The sequence below is a fragment of the Lissotriton vulgaris genome, chromosome 1_1, assembly GCF_964263255.1.
Source record: "Lissotriton vulgaris chromosome 1_1, aLisVul1.2, whole genome shotgun sequence".
NCBI lineage: Eukaryota > Metazoa > Chordata > Amphibia > Caudata > Salamandridae > Lissotriton > Lissotriton vulgaris.
This window is the reverse complement of record NC_141685.1, coordinates 1,679,989,353-1,680,011,408: the sequence shown is the minus strand read 5'-3', so window position 1 is coordinate 1,680,011,408 and position 22,056 is coordinate 1,679,989,353. Positions and strand designations below refer to the sequence as shown.

General features: G+C 42.9%; 1 protein-coding gene across 1 annotated transcript in view; it reads right to left on the bottom strand.

The window, feature by feature from the left end:
* The window catches only part of PLXNA4 (plexin A4), a 1,023,024-nt gene that overhangs the window by 382,441 nt on the left and 618,527 nt on the right, over window positions 1-22,056 (bottom strand). The window contains exons 7-9 of the mRNA XM_086918924.1: window positions 21,837-21,990; window positions 14,150-14,249; window positions 10,751-10,865 (exon numbers count right to left, since the gene is read on the bottom strand). Of these exons, the coding sequence (XP_086775050.1) occupies window positions 10,751-10,865; window positions 14,150-14,249; window positions 21,837-21,990 (369 nt within the window). The remainder of the gene's footprint in view (window positions 1-10,750; window positions 10,866-14,149; window positions 14,250-21,836; window positions 21,991-22,056) is intronic.

The window sequence follows — 22,056 nt, the reverse complement described above, 5'->3', positions numbered from 1 at the left end:
AACCAAACACTGTATTTAAACAACACACTATAGAAAGCTGCTGCCTTCCCCTATACTAATTAAGCACACATAGATTAAGACACCTCCAAAGACCTGTATTGTGCATATTAGTTATTGGCCTTTTTGGCTGGTAGTATAACCTTTCCATCCCATATGGTTAACCCAGAAGGAGTCATGTTCTCTAATATAGTATACCTATACGAGCTATCTCTTTTTGCTATCCAGATAAACATAGACCCTAATCAACAACCACTAATGGAATGGCAAGGAAGGGTATGTACTTGGTTCTTGGACCTGTTACTGTAGACAGTGACCAGCGAACTCTAAGCACCGATGACAGTCCATCATCCGATTCTCTACAAAGCATTTGTGGACCCCAATCTCTATGTATTTTTTTATTTTTTTTGTGCTACCCACTGTTGACTGAAAGGGATGGTAAGCTGCCCCTTTGTGTCCGGGTTTATTAACATTTTATTATGGCAGTTCCAATATTGCCCTTCTTCCCGATGTGCCAATTAACCTTCTGCTTCTCTCCATGTTATTTTATTTCCCCACCTGCCGCATACGTGGTGTTCTTTATAGTGGATTAGTTAAGACAGGTGTATTACAAGAAGGCTGCTACAAATAGACCACTTACCTCTGTATTTTATTTCTGTCCCTTTATTAATCACCTTCATTAATATATTTCAATTGGGTTTCTCTCTCACTCTTGCAAGAAAAGGTGAACTGCCCGCCTCAACCCACACTCCAGGAACACAGATCTGACTGTTCTTTTTCCTATAATGATCAACAGGTAAAATCTGCCTTAATTGTGGGCAGTATAGATGGGAGAAAGCACATGGGTGACTGTAATTCAAATCATCAAATCAAACGGCATTTATAGAGTGCACAAATCACCCGAAAGTCTCATGGCGCTTGCAGACAGCTCCAGGTCAGCTTGGAAGGGGAGGGCTAGTTAGTTGTCGAACAGCCATGTCTTCAGCTCTCTGCGAAAACAGTTATGATCAGTGATGTTGCGGAGGTGAGAGAGTGGGTGCGGGAAAAGAAAATGACCTTCTTCCATTTCTAATAGTACTGATCCTGAGAGGTGTGAGAAGTGATCTATTGCTGGATCTCAGAGTCCTGCGAGGCTGGTACCAGTTTAGCTTTTTGGCCCAATAACTCGGACCTCTACTGTACATATTCTTATGTGTTAAACAAAGGGTCTTAAAATGAATTCGCTTCCTGACAGGGAGCCAGTGGAGGAATCTCAGATTAGGGGCTGAAGGGGATCTTGACGGGAGGTTAAGGACAAGCCTGGCTGCGATGTTCTGCAGAACCTGAAGCCTTGAGAGATGATCTTCATTTATTGAGGACAGCAGGGCCTTTCCGTAATCCAAACGGTTGATGATCAGTCCCTGGACTAGTGGTTTCCTGGCTTCTATCGGAATCCATTTGAAGACTTTGCGTAAGTTACGCATGATGCCGAAACATGAGCCAATTATATTGTTGACCTGATTTTTCATTGATAGTTGGTTATCCATTTGGATTCCTAAGTTCCGTACCGTCTGTCTTGGGACTGGTCAGGGGCCCAGTTGACAAACTCAGTAATGCAACGGAGAATGAAATGGAAAGACAAATGACTAAATGACCAATGCTGATCTGTGTACCCTGAGGTTTGACTTTGAGTTCACCTTTTTTTTAGGCATGCTTACCACCAGAGAAATCACGGTGGAAACATCAGAGCGTCCCTAACATGATTTACTATTAAATTGTATTCAGACTGAAAAATCAACCGGTAGAAGTAACTAGCCCGCCTGATTCAACGAAGCACATATCAATAAGTTTATGAGGTATAAATTAACTTAGTGGTCAATGCAAGGCTAAGATATTTAAAAGTACAAATCGTTGTGCTCTAATTATTGCTTCCGTCAACAACAGCATACTCCACTTACACTGTACCAAACAATCTGACACCATCAGGGATAATCCTTTTACAATGTAGTCAACCCTAGGTTCAGACAGTCCAATAATGTTACCTCTGTCCCACAATCTAATGGCAGGCAGCCACATTTTCATTGGGACTTGTTTAGAAACGGGATACCTCTTAGATGTCTACCACTCAGGGCTCAGGTCAGATAGAAACACTGGGACTTCACATTCAGGTGCCTGAAAAAAATTATATTTGGAAACTTACAGGGGCTAGGCTTACATTTGACTAGTGGGAAACTTTTGATATGTGGACAAAGCAATTCTCGTCAAACAGCTTTAGAAAGCAGAGGGTACCTAAGAAGAAACTGAAAAGGTTTGGTGTTTTACTTTCAAAATAGAAAAGCAGGTGAAACCATAGGAATTTGTGCAATGTGTTATTGAATGGACGCTTCTCGTTAGTTTTGATCACTTCGGGCCAGATGTACGCCCACTGGAAATTGCGACTCGCAATTTGTGCTCGATTGCGAGTCGCAAATTGCAAGTAGCAATTTCCAATGTACAACAGTATCTGAGACACTGCTTGCGATTCTCAATGGGGTCGCAACTTGTATGCCTCATGAATATTAATGAGACACTCACAATTTGCGACCCCATTGAGAATGGCAGGCCCTCCCAGCTATGGTGGCCCGCTGGGCTCAGCAGACCTCCATGTCTGGGAATTGCTTTTAAATAAAGCAGTTTTATTTTTTTAATGCAGCCTGTTTTCCTCAAAGGAAAACGGGATGCATTTTTGTTTTAAATGAAACGTTATCGTTTCATTTTTTAAAGGCAGGTAGTGGTCCCTGTATTTGCAAAAGGGAAGGGGTCCCCTGGGGACCTCTTCCCATTTGCAGTACCACCCTCTTGAAGAGGGCAGTAAATTGAGAGTGTTTTGCAACCGCGATTGAAGTCGCAAAACGTTCATATATAGGGCTGGGAGTCGCAATTAGGAAGGGATGCCCTTGGAACGCCCCTTCCTAATTGCGAATCGCTAAACAGTGTTTTGCGAGTCGCAATTTGTTAAAGTGCAGTGTTTACAGTAAGATTCTGGCTAAATGGCAGTCATTTTGATATGAAATTAAATACAAAAGATATTTCCAGGGAGATGATAAAATAAAGAATAGTCTACAGCACGCATCTGTTTCACAACTGCCTATGAATCTGATACAAAGGCTTTAAAGGATGCCAACGGTGGCTGTACTAGTACTTGTAGAAGTAAACATTGTCACTACATCCACCTCCTTAAGTATGTTTTCTGGTACTCAGATGGTCTGCTTTGTTACGTTTAAGGCACTGCATTAATCTGGTTCAAAGAACAAAACAGTAGAATTTAAGACCACAGTTCTTAGGCTGCTCCAGGACTGGCAAATACAAATCTGCCTCTGTCTTTATAGGCGGGTGATTCTCAGTAAAAGGGCCAGTGCCCTCAGTAATAGGCTCTAGTTTCCGATGATGTAATAGTTTAACAAAATCGGCATCGCTTGGAGTGAAGGGGGAAAGCCTTTTTCCTTGCTTGTCTGAACCATATGTTGGGAGGATCTGAACATAAATATTTGCATTTTATGAGGATTAGAGAGCAATATAGATAAACAATGTTCCATGGTTACAATATTGCTCATTATTCATTTCCTCAGTACATGGGTGGCCACCCTTATAATGCAAGCAAGCCATTTAACTCTCTTCGATCCCAAAATTTGCTACTTTTGTAATGGGCCTATTTCAAGTAAAAGAGCAAAAACTCATGGAACATGGTAAGACGAACATTGAGCCAAGAGGAAAGCCTCGAGCAATGACAGGCTCATTATTGAGTAAAATAGATGGATTTTAGTGTCATTGCATTTGTATAGCACTAACTACAAGGCCTCAAAGCTCTTTACCCTGCCCAGCACTGTGCTATCTGACCCTTCTTCTCTTGGGCTCAGTGAAGTCCTGTATTCTGGAACTGCTGGCTTTAGATTGGTGGTTGAACTAGTGGGGCATTCCGGAGAGATCAGTGGGGACAGATATTGACGAGGATGGGTCGTAATAAAGTGATTCGCCTCTTTACTACAAATAGTCGAGATGGCACATATTTACAAGCACACTCCTCTAGCACCCAAGGTTAGTGTAATGATGACATAAAAGGGCCTTTTCAGGCATGGTCAGCTATCGGTGAGGTAATGTTTGATGCCAGAGCCAAGGAATGTACATAAGGTTGTATGACTAGATATAACATGATTGACCTTCGGGGAACATCAGGTTGCATCCAGAGAGGAACCTACCTCTATATGGTGTGCATCTGGAACACAGTCAGTGTATATCACAACTCGTCACAAACCTTTCCCGTCTCTCTAAACACACATCTTTCAGGATATACAAACTTCCCAAAAGGCTGGAAGGCTTCTCTTGCCAGTCTGTCTCAGCGGTCAAGCAAACTCAATGGATGAGACTTATAAACAAAGATGATTTCTGGAGACATTAATGCGTGATGATGATCATCTCCAGAAGCTGGCAAGGAGCTCCCAATGTTCTCGAAGCTCTAAAAGAAGAACATTTGAAAAAGATGTTCTTTCTTTTCTTCTGTTTCGGCCATTAGCAAGAAGAGAGTAGCATAAACCACGCTCGTGTTTGCTGGCGGCAGACAACATCTTTTAATAAAGTCCATTTTAAAGAAATGCAACTTCTTCAAAAAGAGAACAAGCTCTTTCTCTGATGTAATTAAGCGTTTGTCTCTGTGTAAACCTACTTCAGGCCAAGTGCGTTTTGTCAAACTGGAAAATTAGCTGTAGGACTGTAGAATAATCTGCAACGCAAACTATAATGTGACATTGTGTGGTGTAAAATGTGGCGCATCTGGCCTTGAGCCTCGTACTGTCTGGAGGAGAATCCACCACTGTATCCTCCAACAGTTTACTGTGTAGCTTAGCACATGGTATTAAAGGGCTTTAGAGTGGTACCGTGCAGCTTAGTTTAAGGCACCATATGGTGTAGATTATGGAGCTGTATGTCTTAGAAAAGTCACTATGGGGCCCTGAACACAGCAGTTTCATGTCTAGAAAATTATTCTTGGATGCCACACCATAGGCCTGCTTGACAATGAACACTGGAATATGTGACCTTGAATATTGGCATCTATGGTCATACATTACGCAGCCTACAAAGAGGTCAGAGAAGCATGGGTACATTGCAATGTTTGGTTTAGATGAATGGTCGTATGGTTCAAAATGTAGAACTGTTCATACTGGAGATGGCTTAAGTCATATGGCCAGCTCTGTTTGAAGAGACATAGTTGGTAAAAAACGATGGACTGGAATAAGGCCAGCAGTGGTTACAAGTGGCTAAGAATATTTCAAGAATTCCACCTCTGCTTTTTTTTTTTTTTTTCCATTTTTGTTCTCTAAAAATCGTGCTATAGTACAGTCAACTGGAACGCAGCCTGAGGGATTGACACTTTCGCAAGCATTCTGGTAATCACCTTTTTGTGTTAGAGCATGACCATTTGTTATCCATGGCAAGTGGTTTTACTCAGTTGGGGAGATTGAAAAGATTTAAGCCAACCGCTTATTTGGAAAATGTCCAAAGTGTTTTAGCAAGAAGATCGACCAGCCATGATTTATTGGTCTTGGATTACAAGCCCTTCCATGGAAAAGATTTGAAAGCAGATTGCATGCTATCTAAAAACAATGTCCACCCACTATGTTCCCAAAACCCTCCATGAAAAATTGACCGTGGCTTAAACTTTCAATGTTTCCCTTCTTTGTCCTTTTCGAATTACCCTCTCGTTCTCTGTCACCTCCTGTATGCCTCTTGAATATTTAGAGTACTTTCTATTGCATGCCTCTCTACCTTCATCTCTCCTTCTTTAAAATCAAACTGCTACCACCTAACACTACATCTATTCATTGCATTAGCCAATTGCTCTGCTTCTCACATAGCCCTCACTAATGAACACACCTTACTCGTTAATGTATCACAAAGAAACTGGAGTAAATGCACAGAATGGTTTCCTTGAGAGCACAAGACTAACTTCAATAATCAATACCTCTGGATTAACCACTAACTTTGCATTTTGGAGAAGCATGCCACTCGGCAAGAAGTGCCTCGATACTTCATCTGGGGGAGTAAGCGCTATATAAATTAAATTTCAATTCAATTCAAGGTACGAATGGACAGAGGTTGCAGCATACAATGGGGGCCTTTGATGATTACTTATTGTACATATAATGCCAGCTTCGTTCTCACAACAAAGACTTGCATCTTGCATCTGAAAGAGCCTCACAAAGCATGATGTGTAACAGTGGACCTGTAGAACCCTGTTCAGTTCCCAAAGTACAGGTTCTCAAAATGTGCTGTTAGATCTTGTTGCCTGCATGGCTTCACTGGCTACTTCTGGTGACGTCTTCAAATGTCTCGGATTTAATTGAGTGTTTGTGTGTTGTATTTCTGTCCCTATATAAATGGAAACGTTTATGTTTAACTAATCTTAATTACCTCGGTGTCTTAGATGTGTCCATTGTTACGATTAAGTAGGTGTGGGCAATTGGCTTTTCTGCGCCTGTGTCTAGCAGAGTCAGCAAACTGCAGTTTTCCAAAGCAAGTGGTAGTTTGCCAAGCGTGCTTGACTTCGCCCAAGATGTAGGAAGACAAGCCCAGCCCTCCAGCACACTTGGAGCTGTAGTCAGAGTTGGCATACAGGATACTCCATCAAAGCATGGTGGATATCCTGCCAGCCACAGACTACAATGAACTTGTAATATGGTGGATGGAACATCTTCCACAATTGTGATGGAGAATCCCATCCGCCAAACTCTAAAGTAGGACCATGATTTCCTGTAGCGGGACATTCGATGGGTGTAACATTCTGCATCAGGAAATCCCCAGTGAAGCTTCTGCCTCCCCTCCCTGTGCAGGGAATGGGTGAGGAGAGAGGGTGCGAAGTGAGGATGGGAGACTCGGTATCCAAAGGGGGGGGATGTCAGGGTTGTAGTGGGAGCTGGGGGAAGCAGGAGCACGGGTTTAATAGTAAGTTTAGTAGCATGGACGAGTGCAGAGAATCATTCCGGGGGAGGTTGGAGGGGAGGTAGAAGAACAAGGACCCATAAACAAAGACTGCAGGAGTTAATATTCTGTCATGCAATGACCTTTATAGCCGCAAGATTATTTTCCCACCGTTGTACATGGCCCATCCACCACTTTTATTTTGTGGCGGCCGACACTGGACAGTGACTAGTACCGGAAATCATCAAAGCCATCGTCACTACACTTTATGGTTAAATCTGCCCTCTGCTGTCACAAATCTGTACACATGGGAAAACATTTGCTATTCCACTGATCAGAAGAATTAGGATTAATGGAATTCTGACTGAAAAACCTCATGTTGACTTTCTTAATGGAAATATGAAGTTTCAGATTTGCAGTCGGACAACGGCTGCTTCCCGGAAAGCATCTCCTCGAATGGAGTCAAAGCTTCAGCAGACAACCAGGTGGGAGTGAGAAGAACAGGCAGGGAAGTAAATAGCATTGTATTCAGAAGCAACTAAGCTGATTATGTTTTTATTACATAATGATCTCCTTTTCTGGCTTGTTTCACAGGGAAATTCAAAGGAGACAGATTCAGGTGTATCAACGTGCTGAGAATCTTAAAACAACAGAATCTCTGAACTCATACAGTGCTGTGATTCAGGAACCACTAATAGAGTGGGAGACTAGACCCTATACATTGGGAGGGGGCGGGGGGCTTTATAAAGCGAACTCAACTCAAAGGTATCAGAGTGCTTTACATGAGTGCCAGTTGCTTTACAGGTGGGCACATTCATTTTGTTAGGCAACGGGAGATTAAGTAATTTGCCCAGAATCACAGGATGTTGAGCGTCCGGCCGAGACTCTAACCCGGTTCCCCAGCTTTGAGGTCAACTGCTCTAGCCATTAGACCACATCCTCTATGCCTGCTATGGTGCAAAGACCACCTCTAACCTAGTGTACAAAGACCCTGTACATCATTGTGCCCAGCTTCTGTTGTGAAGCAAGAACATTACCCTAATGTACAAACACACTGTGAATCACTGTATCCAAGGTATGCTGTGATGTAAGAAACGTCACTACCCTATTGTACAAGGACACTGTGGCTCATTGAGCATAGCCTCTGCTCTGATACAAAAAAACATCAGTAACCTAGTGCATAAAGACACTTGATCATTGTGTCCAACAACTGCTGTGGGTCAAGAAACATCGGTACCCTAAGGCACAAGGACACTGTGGATCATAGTCGCCATCCTCTGCTGTGATGTTAGAACCATCACCACCTTAGTGCAAAAGAACGGTGCTGCTCATTGTTGCAAACTTCTGCTGTGATGTAAGGAACATCAATACCTTATTCCACAAGGACACTATGGGTTATTCTGAGCAACATCTACTATGGAGCAAGAATCATCAATACACTCATTTAATATCAATATATGATTAATCATTACTTCACATGTGTAGCAACTTTAATATTTAGACCTCTGATTAGAGTAGGATACCTAGCAACTCATCTAACTTTGCGACATGAATTGCACATATCAGCTCTTCCTTCATTTACCTAATGCAGTGTTTCATATTTACATATTAATCATGCATATAATCACTATTATACCCAAACATTTCTTAGATTTAGTGAAATTCAGTAGCTAGTTTCCATTTCACGCTCTGACCGTAGATGACAATGTTCTCAATTCATCTCCTATTAACAATCGATAAGGTTTAACATCTGCTGACAGTGCTTCAGAGGGAGTCACTTGAAGTCCAAACCGGTGTGGCAAATTAATGAGATGCAATTTAATTAACATTAGAGTGTGATCAAGGGTATATTAAATTTGAACTCCGTTGGTAAATTTGTGCAAAAACTCAACTTTTTTGGTTTACAAAGTTGCAAATTTTGTATGCTCTACGCAACTTCACCCGTGGAGCATAGCTTTGACACAAAAAAGTACAGTGGGAGAATTGTTCAGTACAAACACTTTTTGGGGTGCACAATTTCATAAACCAGAGCAAGCTTTGCAGGATTTTTCTCTAAGAATATTAGTTTTAGCTAATTGTTTTCAGCTCATTTCAGTCTTTCAATTTTTCCAAAATCACAGAATTGAAAACGTTTTAGAAATGAAGGTATATATGCAACGTTTTTGTACTTCGCCCACACTTAATTCGAATGTAAAAATACCATCTGTTATTCTTAGAGTTCGCAGTGGCAGAAGGATCACAGAAAATGATAAAACCGGAGTAATCTGGCAGCTTTCACTGTAATAAAAACAGCTCTCACAGATTGGAAGGATCGGGGTTAATATGAAGGCTGAGCTCTCAAGCTGGATGATTGGTTTTGAATTACCGTGATCACTGGATTAAGTTGAAAGATTAGCAGGTCTGACTGCAAGACTATTGCAATAGGACTTTGAGATCGTCTGGAATCTGTTGTACTGACAGTTGATTTAAAAAAAGAAAAAAGACGAAGTATTGTGGACATTTTCTTGTTGAAAGGCATATTTTTTTTTCAGGTGCTTTGCTAGGTGGCCTTGTGCCAATTGCTCTGGGTGTATAAACCGGATTCAAAAGGCTTTATGCATACAGTCTAGTTTGACATTAAAGATGTAGTCGCAATGCGCATAAATGCTTTGCCACCAACCCGTTTACTCTTATGAAAAATGCACCAGCATGTTGAACTAGTCTTAGGGTGTTTGTTTACTAGACCACCATAGGGATACTCAAAAGATATAAATTTCACTGTGGTGCTCATAAAATATAAATTCCACAATGGAGTACATAAGATATACTTTCCACAGCGGTAGTTAAAAGATGCAAATTCTTTGATGGGGGTTATAAAGATCGGAAGTAGCCATAGGTACATCCGGCATTTCCCAGGAATCTAGATGTAAATAGTGCAATGAGAGTCTGCCTCCGCACCAAAGGTAGCCTTGACCACACCATCGTCAGGTGATGGCCGAGGCACTGCGCATTCATAGAGCCATGGCTGTGCAACACTACCACAGCGCTGTTTCAGGAGAATTTGGGTGAACTACATTGTCTGCCTATGTGACTGTCACATTTGTTTCTTGAATGGTCTGGTCAAGTTCTTTCACCTGATGCAGAAAGCACTGTGATAAGTTCTCATCTGACTATCGCAACAGGGCCCCTCAGAGAGTCTTAGCGAGCTCTAAAAGATTGGGACTACAGTGGCAGTTCTGTTGTCAGACCTCTCCATTTGAGATCACATAACACCTAATTTGACATCATTTGGCTGGCTGGCTGGATTCATGGCTCCAAATGCCTTTTATGACTGATGCCCTTGTTCACACACCAGAAGAAGATCAAGGATCTAGCTGTAGGTTTTCTCACACAATCATAGAAAGCTGCACTCTAACGAGTTTCTGCATACATCAGCGTTTTGCACATTCCCACTAAGGATAGTACTGGAGCATGGATCGTGAGCTCCCTTCCTCTGGGCCTTTGTGCATGAGACAACCACCTCATACTCTCTGAAATGAAAAAGAATTGACTTTACAAAGAACCGCTGCCCTACTTACAAGTCTGTTCAAAAGCACTATATGTTTATCAATGTGTTTCAGAACAGTATCTTATTTAAATATCGTTTTCAAGGACGATGAAGCCTCTGTGAAACATGTGGATTTAGAAACATCCTTTGCCTACTCAATGCTGACTCCAAAATGGCATTCTGCAAGTATATCTTCATTTGGTAGCATTTACTATGCAAGTTGTTACACTGACCGTATACTGAGGCATTGGCTAGTCATTAATCTACATACAGTATTTGCATTGAGTCCGATCCTACCTCAGATAGCTTGACTCTTCCCTCCTGGAAGGAGCAGGTGCGTGGGTCGTGGGTGCACACATGGCGGTATTTGCACCAATGGCATTGATATGGGCTTTCCACGCAAGTTAAGCACCTAGAAAAAAAGGAAACAAAAAGGTACATTAGATCATGCAAAAAGGTACATTAGATCATGCAGAAACGAGCAAGCCGAGATATTCACTCTCAAGAATTGGCCAGACCTGGTATCCTTATGGACAGTCGCTGTAGTAGCATTAATTAAGATAAGCATATCTTCGAAAGATAAATGTAGAATAATTTAAACTAGATGTACATTTATAAGATTCCTGGGAAATTCATTAAACTAAACTTGTATTTGGAAAATGAATACATTAGCTTTACCTGTTACATGCCACTGCATCTCTACTTGAATAAAGATTAGCTTTGAGAAATCAGTACAGTGTTAACTAAATCAAGCTTGTTTGTGCAATTACAGGAAAACATAACTACATTTTCTAGAAGAATCTTTAATATTTCACTGAGAGATAAATTAACTCAACTAATCGTTGAGAGATCACTTCTCAATGTAGGTGCAAATTATCAGTCCTGAAAAGGAATCAGATTAGTTTGGGCAAAGACAAATTAGTGTCTGTGTGCAGGACTCAGTAAACTACTAACCAATGAAGATCAGCCATGAGTGACTTCACATTACTATTTCACTCACAACCAATATTCTAACACATTTGTGTACACGTATTCATTGGTCCCCAAATGTGGCTATATGGCTAGCGAATTGCTTCAACGATTTTCAGTCACATTGGAATTCTTCAGAATTGTGTTACGGTACAAGTGTTGAAACATATAGAAAACAAAGAGAAAAGGGGAAAGCGTAACTGAATCGCAAGGGCATGGCAGGCGTGTTACTGAGCACTATTAAGAGAGAGGTGTTCAAAAATACCTGGTACATCAAAACCATTTTTATATTCATGATCTTTATGGAGTTAACTTTAGCAAATAGAATTGAAAATGCACAACAAAAGAAATAATGAATGATAGTGAAGACGAGGACTTAAACCATCTTTTTTTGGCCAAATGTTGCAGGAAGCCTGGACTTCAAGGAAATACACCTGCATTGTTCTGATCCAAGGTGACAGGACAGACAGACATCTTCCATCAATCCTAAGTGTTTACAGTTTATTGTTGGAAGATTGGAGGAAGCCGCGTGGAAGCGGAGGTGTTGACTAGTCCATGGGGAATTGAAAGAGGGAGGCGCAGTATCCCCCTTCCTTCGGTTGGCCACCTCCTTCCTGCGAAATGCAACCCGGCTGCAATCTTCCAAAAGCTTTACTACATACAAATAGTTGTTATTCAAATTGATAACAAGCGCTCACTCTGATAAATCAAATTAAAAATGTATAATGTATCATATTGTGTTAAGCCAGAACAGCGCAGGTCATAAATATTTAAGTCAGGCAGATTATTTTTCCTCCTGCCGGATAAGCGATGTGCCCACATGGCTCTTTGTGTTTGCCGCACGCGCAGCTGAAAATAAAAACAGCGTGCAAACAAAGCGATTCCTGAGAGCCTGGAGCTGAAGAGTGCTTTGGAACAAGGGCTGTGCGTCCCAATAGCAAGGGAGGACAATTTGGTAGCCTGAGATCTAGCCATAGAAGGCCTTTCGGGATCCTCCAGATACCGACCAAAGGGAATCCGGAGACTGAAGGAGGGAAGACCTTCATGGAGACTGCAATGGAGGGGGCTCGTGTTCTCTGGCATCCACTACTCCTCTCACAGGGCCCTCTTAACCCAATATTTACATTAAGTGCTCACAATTAGTCTTTGTAAATGATCCTGAATCATAACTCAGGGCTCCAGACCATGATCAGGGCTGAGCTGCTAACTAACTAGATTTGTGCTCTATGTCGATATATATATATATCGAAACAAAATAAGATGCCCTAATGCAAGAACACCTCCAACGGCAGAATGCTTTCAAAGTATTTATTTTCAAGGCCGGCGTTCCAACTCCGTCATTTGCAATTTCCTTACGTGTTTCAGAGCGCAGAGGCACCTTCATCAGAGGATGACTTCTGCCACAACTGAACAACTTGTAGTGCCATTGATTGCATGCACCTTGATAAGTACGGCCCCCTGTGGGCCTGTCAGCTAAGTTCCGGTTTTGCTCAGCATGCTGGTACATGTAGTTAAACGTTGAATTCAAAATCAAAGTCTTTATAGGTGCAAATTGCACCTTGAGGCATAAAGTGATATGGCATAGAAGCCCTTGAACCCTCTGAGTAGTTCACCAACCTTACATGTCCAACAAAACAAAATGATTGAAGTTTTCAGGTGTACAGTCCCAATGATGAACAGTGACTTCAAATCACAAGTGGCTAAAAATATGCGTTGGACTTTGCAACGAGAGGCTTCTTGGCTGTTTAAGGCTGTTGGTAGAGTGCTTGGAGGCTAAAGAGCAGCTATTCGGTGCCGCCGACAAACGCAGCCACATGAATGTGGTGATCAAGTTCTGATGATGTGCTAGACTTCAGATGGATGACAATTGTTCCTAGAAGTCTCAAACCACTAGTGTAAGATATTGTCTAGCAGACCCACACCACTTTAATATATATTAGACTCTAGAAAGTACTTAAGGTGGATGAAACAAAAAGGTGAGTGAGTGTGAAGTCACATTGCAGTGACAGACTGTGGCGATTTCAAGTGTTAAAGGATTAAGCAAGAGGGAGAGAGTAATGTGTGAATAACTTAGAAAGTACATGAAAAATATCCCCTGAGAAGTAAGCCTGAATAACAGGGGCACAGACAGACAGCAGGAGTGTGAGAAAACGTGCTTTAGAATGGTGAGACAGTGAAACGGTGTGTGATAGGGCCAAGAGAGTTAAATGGAGGTTAGGTATAAAGAAGGCTCTGGATTAGAATTTGTTAAGTCCCCATCCGCCTGTGGATTTCCAGTTCTGTGAGAATAGATATCTCTGGCGAGGGGAGTTAAACGGGATTACCAGTTGATCCGGGATATTCCTCTGAGAATCACAAAATACTGGGGAAATGAGAAAAAGTGAGTGGAATTGACTAGGAGTGAGTGAGGGTGTAAGTGGGTAAATGGGGAGCACGTGAGTTATCGACTGGGTGCAGGAAGGAGAAAGCAGGTGAGGAAGTGAAATGGAGTAAATCAACAAGTTATTAGAATCAATGAGAGAGCAAGCATGTGCCGGAGGGAGTCAGAGCGCACATGCGGAATTGTTACATTTAAATTCAAAGATAAGTGTGACTTGCAGCATTTTGAAACTGGAGTGAATGAGCGAGTGATGAGTAGCAGGACAAAACCTATAGGGACACAAATGAGACCAAAGACAAAAAAGCGAGATTAGGCCAACTACAGAATTGGAGTATGAGTGAACTCACGAGTTGTGGACACTGCAGTTGTAGAAGACGAAGCTGGTGCTGGCGAAGGTCATACCAGTCTCCTTGGACTTGAGCTGCAACTGCACAATGTGATGGTCGCCTGAAAAGAAAAAGAGGTCAAGGTTTGAGTTAAAAAGATGAGTGGATTAGAGGAATTGTGACACAAAGCAGTACCTACTGGGCACAGACATGCAACACCATCAACCAACAGAGGCACACAACACTGTCAGGCAACAACTGCCAACCCAGGGACCTCACTGGCACGCATGCGGGCCTTGTGAAACGAATGTTATGGAAGACAAGTATGAGGACACATATTGCGCTTTGTCTTGTAAACAGTAGGTAGCAAATGGTCCAGTGGAGGCATGAGCATTTAATCACCACATGGAATTGGATCAAAGGAAGGGCTGAACGGCGCGTTGGAGTTGAGGAGGTGTGCTGTAGATCTTATGACACTTATGCAGAAGTTGAGTCCTGACTATATTATTGAACACGCTGTGTGATCTTTGCCATATCACTTTACCCTTTTATTTTAGCTAACCCAACGAATTTGAAATATATACTGTGCATGCATAGGTTTAGTAAAAGAAACAGTTGCTGAAAGTATTTTACTATACATTTCTTTCCACCTAATTTAATGAGTTTCCCTTTCATGCGACCTATTAAATACATAATCGATTGTTGCATTGTCAGGTGCATTTAATGCAATTTATACCAAATCCCATTTGGTATCAAATACGGGCCCAAAGAGGTATAGTAGTACCACATCCAGTCCTTTGTAAATACCCACAAAGATGTGATCCGTGAGCAGGAGACACTCTGCGCAGGAGGCCTGGTTTTTCTAGCAGGAGGTTTGGTTTATCAAATCTACAAAAAGTGTATTAAGTTTCAGAATCTAAATGTAATGAGCAGTATTGTTAATACAGCTCTAGTTAGTAATACAGTGCAAATAAGCCGATGTCAGGGCCCAAACGCTCTACAAAGATAACTACCAGGAGCTCTATGAGATCTTTTGACAGGTGGCGTTGTCTGTGGGCAGGGTGTGAGATCTGTGGGTAGGAGAAATGGACAGGATGGGAGGTCTGTAGACAGGTGAGGTGGGGTATGAGAAGAGCGCTGAAGACCCACACCCTTCTTCGCTCTGAATGCAGGTCATAGACTACAGTTCTCCTTTGCACTTTCCACTGCAAGGTGCTTTAACCCCCACCTTACTTATCTTCAACCCACTTTTCCTGAAGATGCTGACCGCTGACGTAACAGTTAAAAACAAACATATAAACAGAGGTAGTGCAATGTGTGAGGACAGTAAATGTGATGAATGATAAATGCATAGGTCCCTATTACTTCTTAACCAGGACTCCAAAGTAGCGTTTTTTTTAGCTAGAACCAAAATAGGGCTTGGGGGGGCGACCAGCAAGAGGCTTGTCCCCCCGGGGGGTTTGGGCCGGGGGGGGGGGGGGCTGCCGGAACCCGGTTGGGCTATTTGGGCTGTTTTTGGGCTGGTTGGGCTGGGCTGGGCTGGGCGGGTTTTGGGCTACAAGGGTTTATAACCGGCCATTTCGTGTCACAAGCCACCATTTTGGTGGTCGTGACACGACAGCCGGTGTGCACGTCTATTGGAAGGATGGGTGCGGGAAAGGGGCACCAAGCCCCTCCAGCGCCGTCCCATTGCGGCGGGTATTGTGGACGGCTTGATACGGCTGATGCCGAATATCTGCCACAACCGGGAGGAGGTCACTTTGTTTCCCACAATCATGTCTTGGATTTATTTCGGGGCATATCGGGTGCCGGAGCTAGTAGAGCCAAGGAGTAAGCAGGGTTTGCGATGGGGGGAGGTGGAATTGCGGTCCAGGGAGGTGACGGTCATGTTAAGGCGCTCGAAGTCCGACCAAAGGGGTGTGGGGAAGTGGGTAGTCATGGGACCAGTGATGGAGCGAGCGGTGTGCTCAGCAGTATGGGGGGTGATGTTGGTGTCCGGGGCGAGAGCGGTGGCAGGGGAGGTTTTTCACCGGGTCGACGGGAGACAGATGACTGCAGCACAGCTGCTTTGGGTTCTTCGTCATGCCCTGCACGTTATGGGTGAGGACCCCAGACTTTTTGGGACACACTTTTTGCATAGGAGCCACGATGGATGCAGCGCGAAAAGTGTGGGGGACGGAGGAACTTATGCGCTTGGGGCTGTGGAAATCGGACTGTTACAAGACATACATCAGGTTGAGGGGTTGCGGGATGGAGGAGGAGGCCTAATTTGCTGTTCCCTTGTCTTACATGTGTGTCTTTTCAGGTGTGGTGGCGAGGCCGGACACGGCAGGACTGTCCATCCTCATCTTAGGACATTCTTTTGTGAAACAAGCGGAGCAATCCGAATGGGATAAGAACAGGAATCTTAATTTAGAATTGTATCCTAGGCTTTCCAGTTGTCATTGGCAGGGAAAAGGGGGCATTAGGTGGCACGAGCTATTTCCGGCACTAAATAAGGTGGTCGGGGAGGTATTTGTCCGGATGTTCTAGCCATTCACTTAAAGAGAACGATCTGGTGCAATGGGAGGGCTTGGCGTTGATGAAACAAATGAAGCGGGATTTGCTGGAGATTCGGCAGCAGTGGGCAGGTTGCCATATAATATGGTCTGAATGTATACCTTAGAGGATTTGGAGAGGGGCCGAGCGGCCGGCGGCTATAGCTAGGGCGCGTAGGAAAATCGATAGGGACATGAGAATTTTTTTCGACAAGGAGGGGTTTGGGAGGATGGAGCACCCGAAGCTGCATTATGCTGCAGTATATTTCTTTAGGGAAGATGGGGTGCATTCGTCCCGATATGGCATGGAACTTTACACAGTGCAGCTGAAGGAGGCTTTGGACAGGGCGATAGGTGTGCGCAGGTACCCGAAACATCAGGATGCCTAAAGGGGGGGTCGAAAGCCGGCAGCGACGACTTTCGAGTGGCCTTTTTCCTAGGTCATCCGGGATATAATAATGTTGGTTACAGTTATGAAGGAACATAATAAGTTTACATAGTTAGGTAGGTGTACAGAAGTTAGGAATGGCAAGTTGTGGTTATAATTGTTGCAGGGGGGATCATGTTTAGGGGAGGGGTGGGGGTAAGGTAGGAAGACAATATTTAGTGTGGATTCGTTTTTTACGGAACAGGCCAAAGGATTTTGTTTGTAAGGTGCCCCTGTTTCCAATAAAGCGGCCTTTTTCGCACCAACAAGCTAGTCTGTGTTCTGTGCTCTCCCCCCCCCCCCTTTTCAGGACAATGGGGCTTTCGGGGGGAGGCCGACCAGCGGGAGGCCTGCTCCCCGGGAGATTTGGGCCAGGGAGGGTTTACCCATCAGCAATAAATTGTTGATAAAAAAGGACAATGGTGACTACCAGTTGCCCTCTGTCATTCTGTGGCTGCAGCATTTACTATATAATTTAGATCTAGTAGAAATGTTAAGTACACTGGTCAAAGGTGGTGCGACGCATAATTCCCTAATTCACTTGAAATTTTGCTTAATGTAATTTTGTGTGATTTTTGCACATGAGAGACTCATTCGTCCAGAAAACATCTTCCCAAGAGATTTGTTTTACTCATATCTCTCTCCTGCCGGTATCTTGTGAAGCGTTTCTCACCCAAACTGCTAACTTGCATGAAAGAAGTCATGTGGGATACTGGCAAACATATAGCTAAAAAAGCATAATTGGGCAAAACCTTATTGGAATTTTACAATATTTTGCTAAAAAGTGACACAATTTCACATAATTTGCTTACCTCACAAAAATTTTGCTTCAATGTAAAATGGAGGAAAAATACTGCTAGAGAACATGCTGCATAATTTCCTTTTTTGTTGCATAATTTATATACCCATTCCACATAATGCTACCTGCACTGACAAGGAAAGAGCCCTGCAGCGTGGTTTGGAACTTGTCATTATGATGATTAAACTCTTATTTCAAAGGAAACCATTAAATACTTCTCATATTTCACAGTTCTATATAAAATATGCTTTTTTTATGCCAGTGTATTTTGCGTAATAAACACACACACACACACACACACACACACCACCTTACTTCATGCCTGCATGTTGATGACATCATCAACGTGAACTGGCCACTTTTCCCAAACTAACAGTTTCCTCCACCTCCCACTAACCTATCACAACATACAATTTAAGCGCCTATTTGTATTGGATCCGTTATCACTGGAAAAACAGCACTAGCATTATAAGAAGAGAGGCCAGGTGTAACGTGAGACCATGACCCGACCAACTCCCTGTTGTTCCCCCGCCTAGCTCTCTGTTGTCCCCCCCCCCCCCCCCCACCCCCTCCACCCTAGCTCGAGAGGCTCTTTAATCAATCCAGTCAAATTGAGCATCACAATTTATCTGTCCCAAAAATAAATTGCAGCAGAATGAATTTCATTGTCAACCTTGGCTAAGGCCCGCCATTTCTTCTGCTGATTGTTTTGACAGCCTTGTTAAAAGCGTCTTGTTTAACGACTTGGTTGGGGAACGCAAAGAAAACACGGACCGAGGAAGCCATCTTGACGGAGACCCGGAAGCCGAGGTGCGCGGGAGGAGTGGGGCCTTCTCCTAGAGACAGACAACCTCACTGCCTTCGCGCGCGGAACAAGAACAGCTGCTTGGAAATAAATATGTTTCACTTACAGATTTTTAAATTGCAATCATGTAATGGATGTGTAGGGCGTGTGCACTGCCAGCGTCATTTGTCTTCCCCTGTCATCTCCACACTAAAGGAAGACCGTTGAAGCGTGCCGCGTAGGGCTGACCGGCCCGCTCTCCAGATGTTTCAGTGTTTATAAGTACCTGCTGAAAGGCGTGTGCGCTAGACGCTTCAAGAGGATTTGGGTGTTATTTTTACACACCACCTGACTAATTTTGTCCATCAGCAAAATGAATAAACTCAAACACCGTAGATGTGCTCAGTGGCGTGTCCGCATTACACACTTCAGGCGCCGGGAGAGCCGGAGAACGCGGTGCGTATTATCCAATGCACTCACAGAGGACTTCCGTCTGCAATTATAATCCCAGGATGCGCATCTGAACAGAATTTTGTTTTTGCACTTTGCATTTTTACTATTGTTGCATTCGTACCATTTACTTTTGTTTTCTTTTACACGGACCCAAAACCAAGGAGGACAACAATTGTACAGCGTTTTCATGAATAACTTAATTGGTTGCAGGGATAAAATACATGTAGTGAGCACACATCCGTACAGACTCGTCAACACACAAAGCCAAAAAGACAGTTCAGAAACACAGCACAAACAAATACACATAGATAACATTAAACTATAAGGCTAACTTGAAAATAGGTCCTACATAAGCAGCAAGAATAGCGTTCATCAATCATATGCCATTACATATGAGCACAACTAATCAAATACAGATGAATCAGCTGTAAAATAATATGACAAAGTCTGAACTTTGTAACAGACATTGGCTAATCCAATAGCTCTCTGTTTTAGAAGGTGTCGATTGGCTTTGCCACTGTTTGCTTAGCACTCTGGGTCATTCCTCGGCGCATGCATCACAATCCTTACAAGCAAGTCACAAGCCATGATGCATAAGCACGCATGTGTTATGATGTTCTATGCACATATATGTGTGCACATGGCTGCCATCTTATGAATCATTCCAAGATGGCGGTTGTGTAGAACGCATACATGTGTATGTGATCCTCACAAAATAAATGTGAAAAATAAATATGGGATGGTGTCGGGCAGGAGAGCCCCACAGAGGATCAAAAGAGGTGTATGTGCAGGCGGTGGGGACCTTCCTAAAAATGTAATAATACACAGGAATTAAAGCCAATGCATGAGTAGACTAGTTTCACATCCACAAAAAGCCTTAGGCATCGCTAATGGACATTCATTCGGCCAGTGCCAAAGACCATTACATGACAGTAGCCAATGGCTGAAAGAGGTGTAGAAGTGCCCCTTTGTATTTGTAGGTATGCAAATGTGCACGTTATGTGGTGTGTGGGTGCTGTTCGTAGGTGCGCCCTAAAAAGGGTTTATCATTTGTTTTGTATCCAGAGTTTTCAGCTTGTCGTTTCTCCCAGGAGAATGCAGGACCCTTTAGAATGAAAAAGACTAACCACCCCCCAAAAAAGTGAAGGACAAAGAGGCAGAGTTTTGTTTTCAGTTATTGCGTTCTGATTGCAGCATGCCACTTACCATGAGTGTGACCTTGGATCAGTAACATTATCTCCTTTGTTAGAGCAGTGCCTTACTGTTTTGCAATTCGTTAATTTGTACAGTTTTGTACTGATGGGGTGCTGTGTGTATTCCATTGATCCGTATATGATAATAATAAAATTCCACAATGTACATTGCATTGCATTTATATAGCGATTGCTACTTCTGAGGAGGTGTTGAACACGCTCGGTAAATAATGGGTGTTTTCAGGGTTCATCTTGTCAGTTGGACAGCTTCAAGAGGCAGCATAGGGTCCTAGCGAATACAAGTTGTAAATGCCAATAAAGAAACATGTTTAGAAAGTTGAGATGTGAGGCAGGTTTCAACAAGAGATTCTAGTGCTTGTAGGTTAGAACACACCTCCTGGGAGATATTTGCAGATAATACAAAGACTCAGATTCAGAGAGAATTTATGTGGAGCATTTAAGAAATACCTGAAGCATCGCCACTTTAATCCAGCGTTGTTTTTCGGCATCCATAAAATCTTGTCCTAAATTATCTATTTTGCATTTATTTATTTAGGGTTCTTCGCCATGCTGGTGCCACTTCACGGTTACTTTGAAGCAGCTCTACCAAAGGAGAGAGGATGTGGAGGAGGAGCGAAAGATAAGGTGAATAATTGTCAGTTGAGGTCCTTGGCTGGTGCCAGGACCATGGGCTGGCATAAGGAAATGGGTTTTTAAACCGCCTCTGAATCGTAGAAAGGCATTTTCCAGTTTGAGGTGAAGGAGATTGCCAGGGACCAAGTCTGGTGCTTCAAGAGAAACTCTAAAAAGATCATTTGCAATGAAATGGAAACAACTTGCTCAAGCATGCCTCGAAGACGCACTGGGGCACTTCAGATTTGCTCCAGTACAAATCTTGTGACTACAGTTTAAAGGTGGCTGGTGTACATTTTGTATGCTCATGGGAGTATCCAAATTTGTTCCAGCCTACAGTCCTCACCTACAGTAAGAAAGACAATCTTTTGGGACTAATAAATGAAGAGCCTTGCCTTGAATTATTTGATGTTCTATGAGTGATCATTATAGAGCGCTCCATTAGAAAGAAATGGCAATGTAAGGTAAACTTTTAAAAGTTACCAGCAGAAATAATTCACCAGAGGAAAATACTTTAAAGTTGATGGAGTTGGAAAAGGGACCAGATAAGTCCAGTTTGTCTGGCCAAAAATTTAATAGCACTTAAATGTGTTTTATGCTTGCTTTAGAGACAAAGACTGCTATGAACGCTTGAGAGCAGAATTGTCAGATTGAGATTACCTAAACTGTGATCAGGGCAAAAGAGAATCCTAATCAGAAGCAATAGGCTGCAGTCACATTTTTATACTCTATATTTCAGACAGGTTCTGCACTGTTGTCACTAGATTAAACAGGGTCAGAAGAAAGCCTGTGTAGTAGAGCGGGAAATCCTACAATTTACATCTTACTGCTAAACACAATAAGAGAAGGTTGCTTGACGTTGCAGGTTATATTCACACTCACCATTTTCCGTGATGATCCGGGGTACTTCCTTCTCAGCCGGTGAAATGCATCGGATTTGGTTGCCCACGACTGTTCCGTCCATCTCAGACAAGTCTTCAAAAGTGCAGCTGACCCCAGCTGAAAGCTCAGGAACATTGTAAGCTTCCAACACCAACTGCAAACAGAATATAACCTTCTCATAAACAATGCACAGATGAACGGATTCTTCTAAACCAGTAGA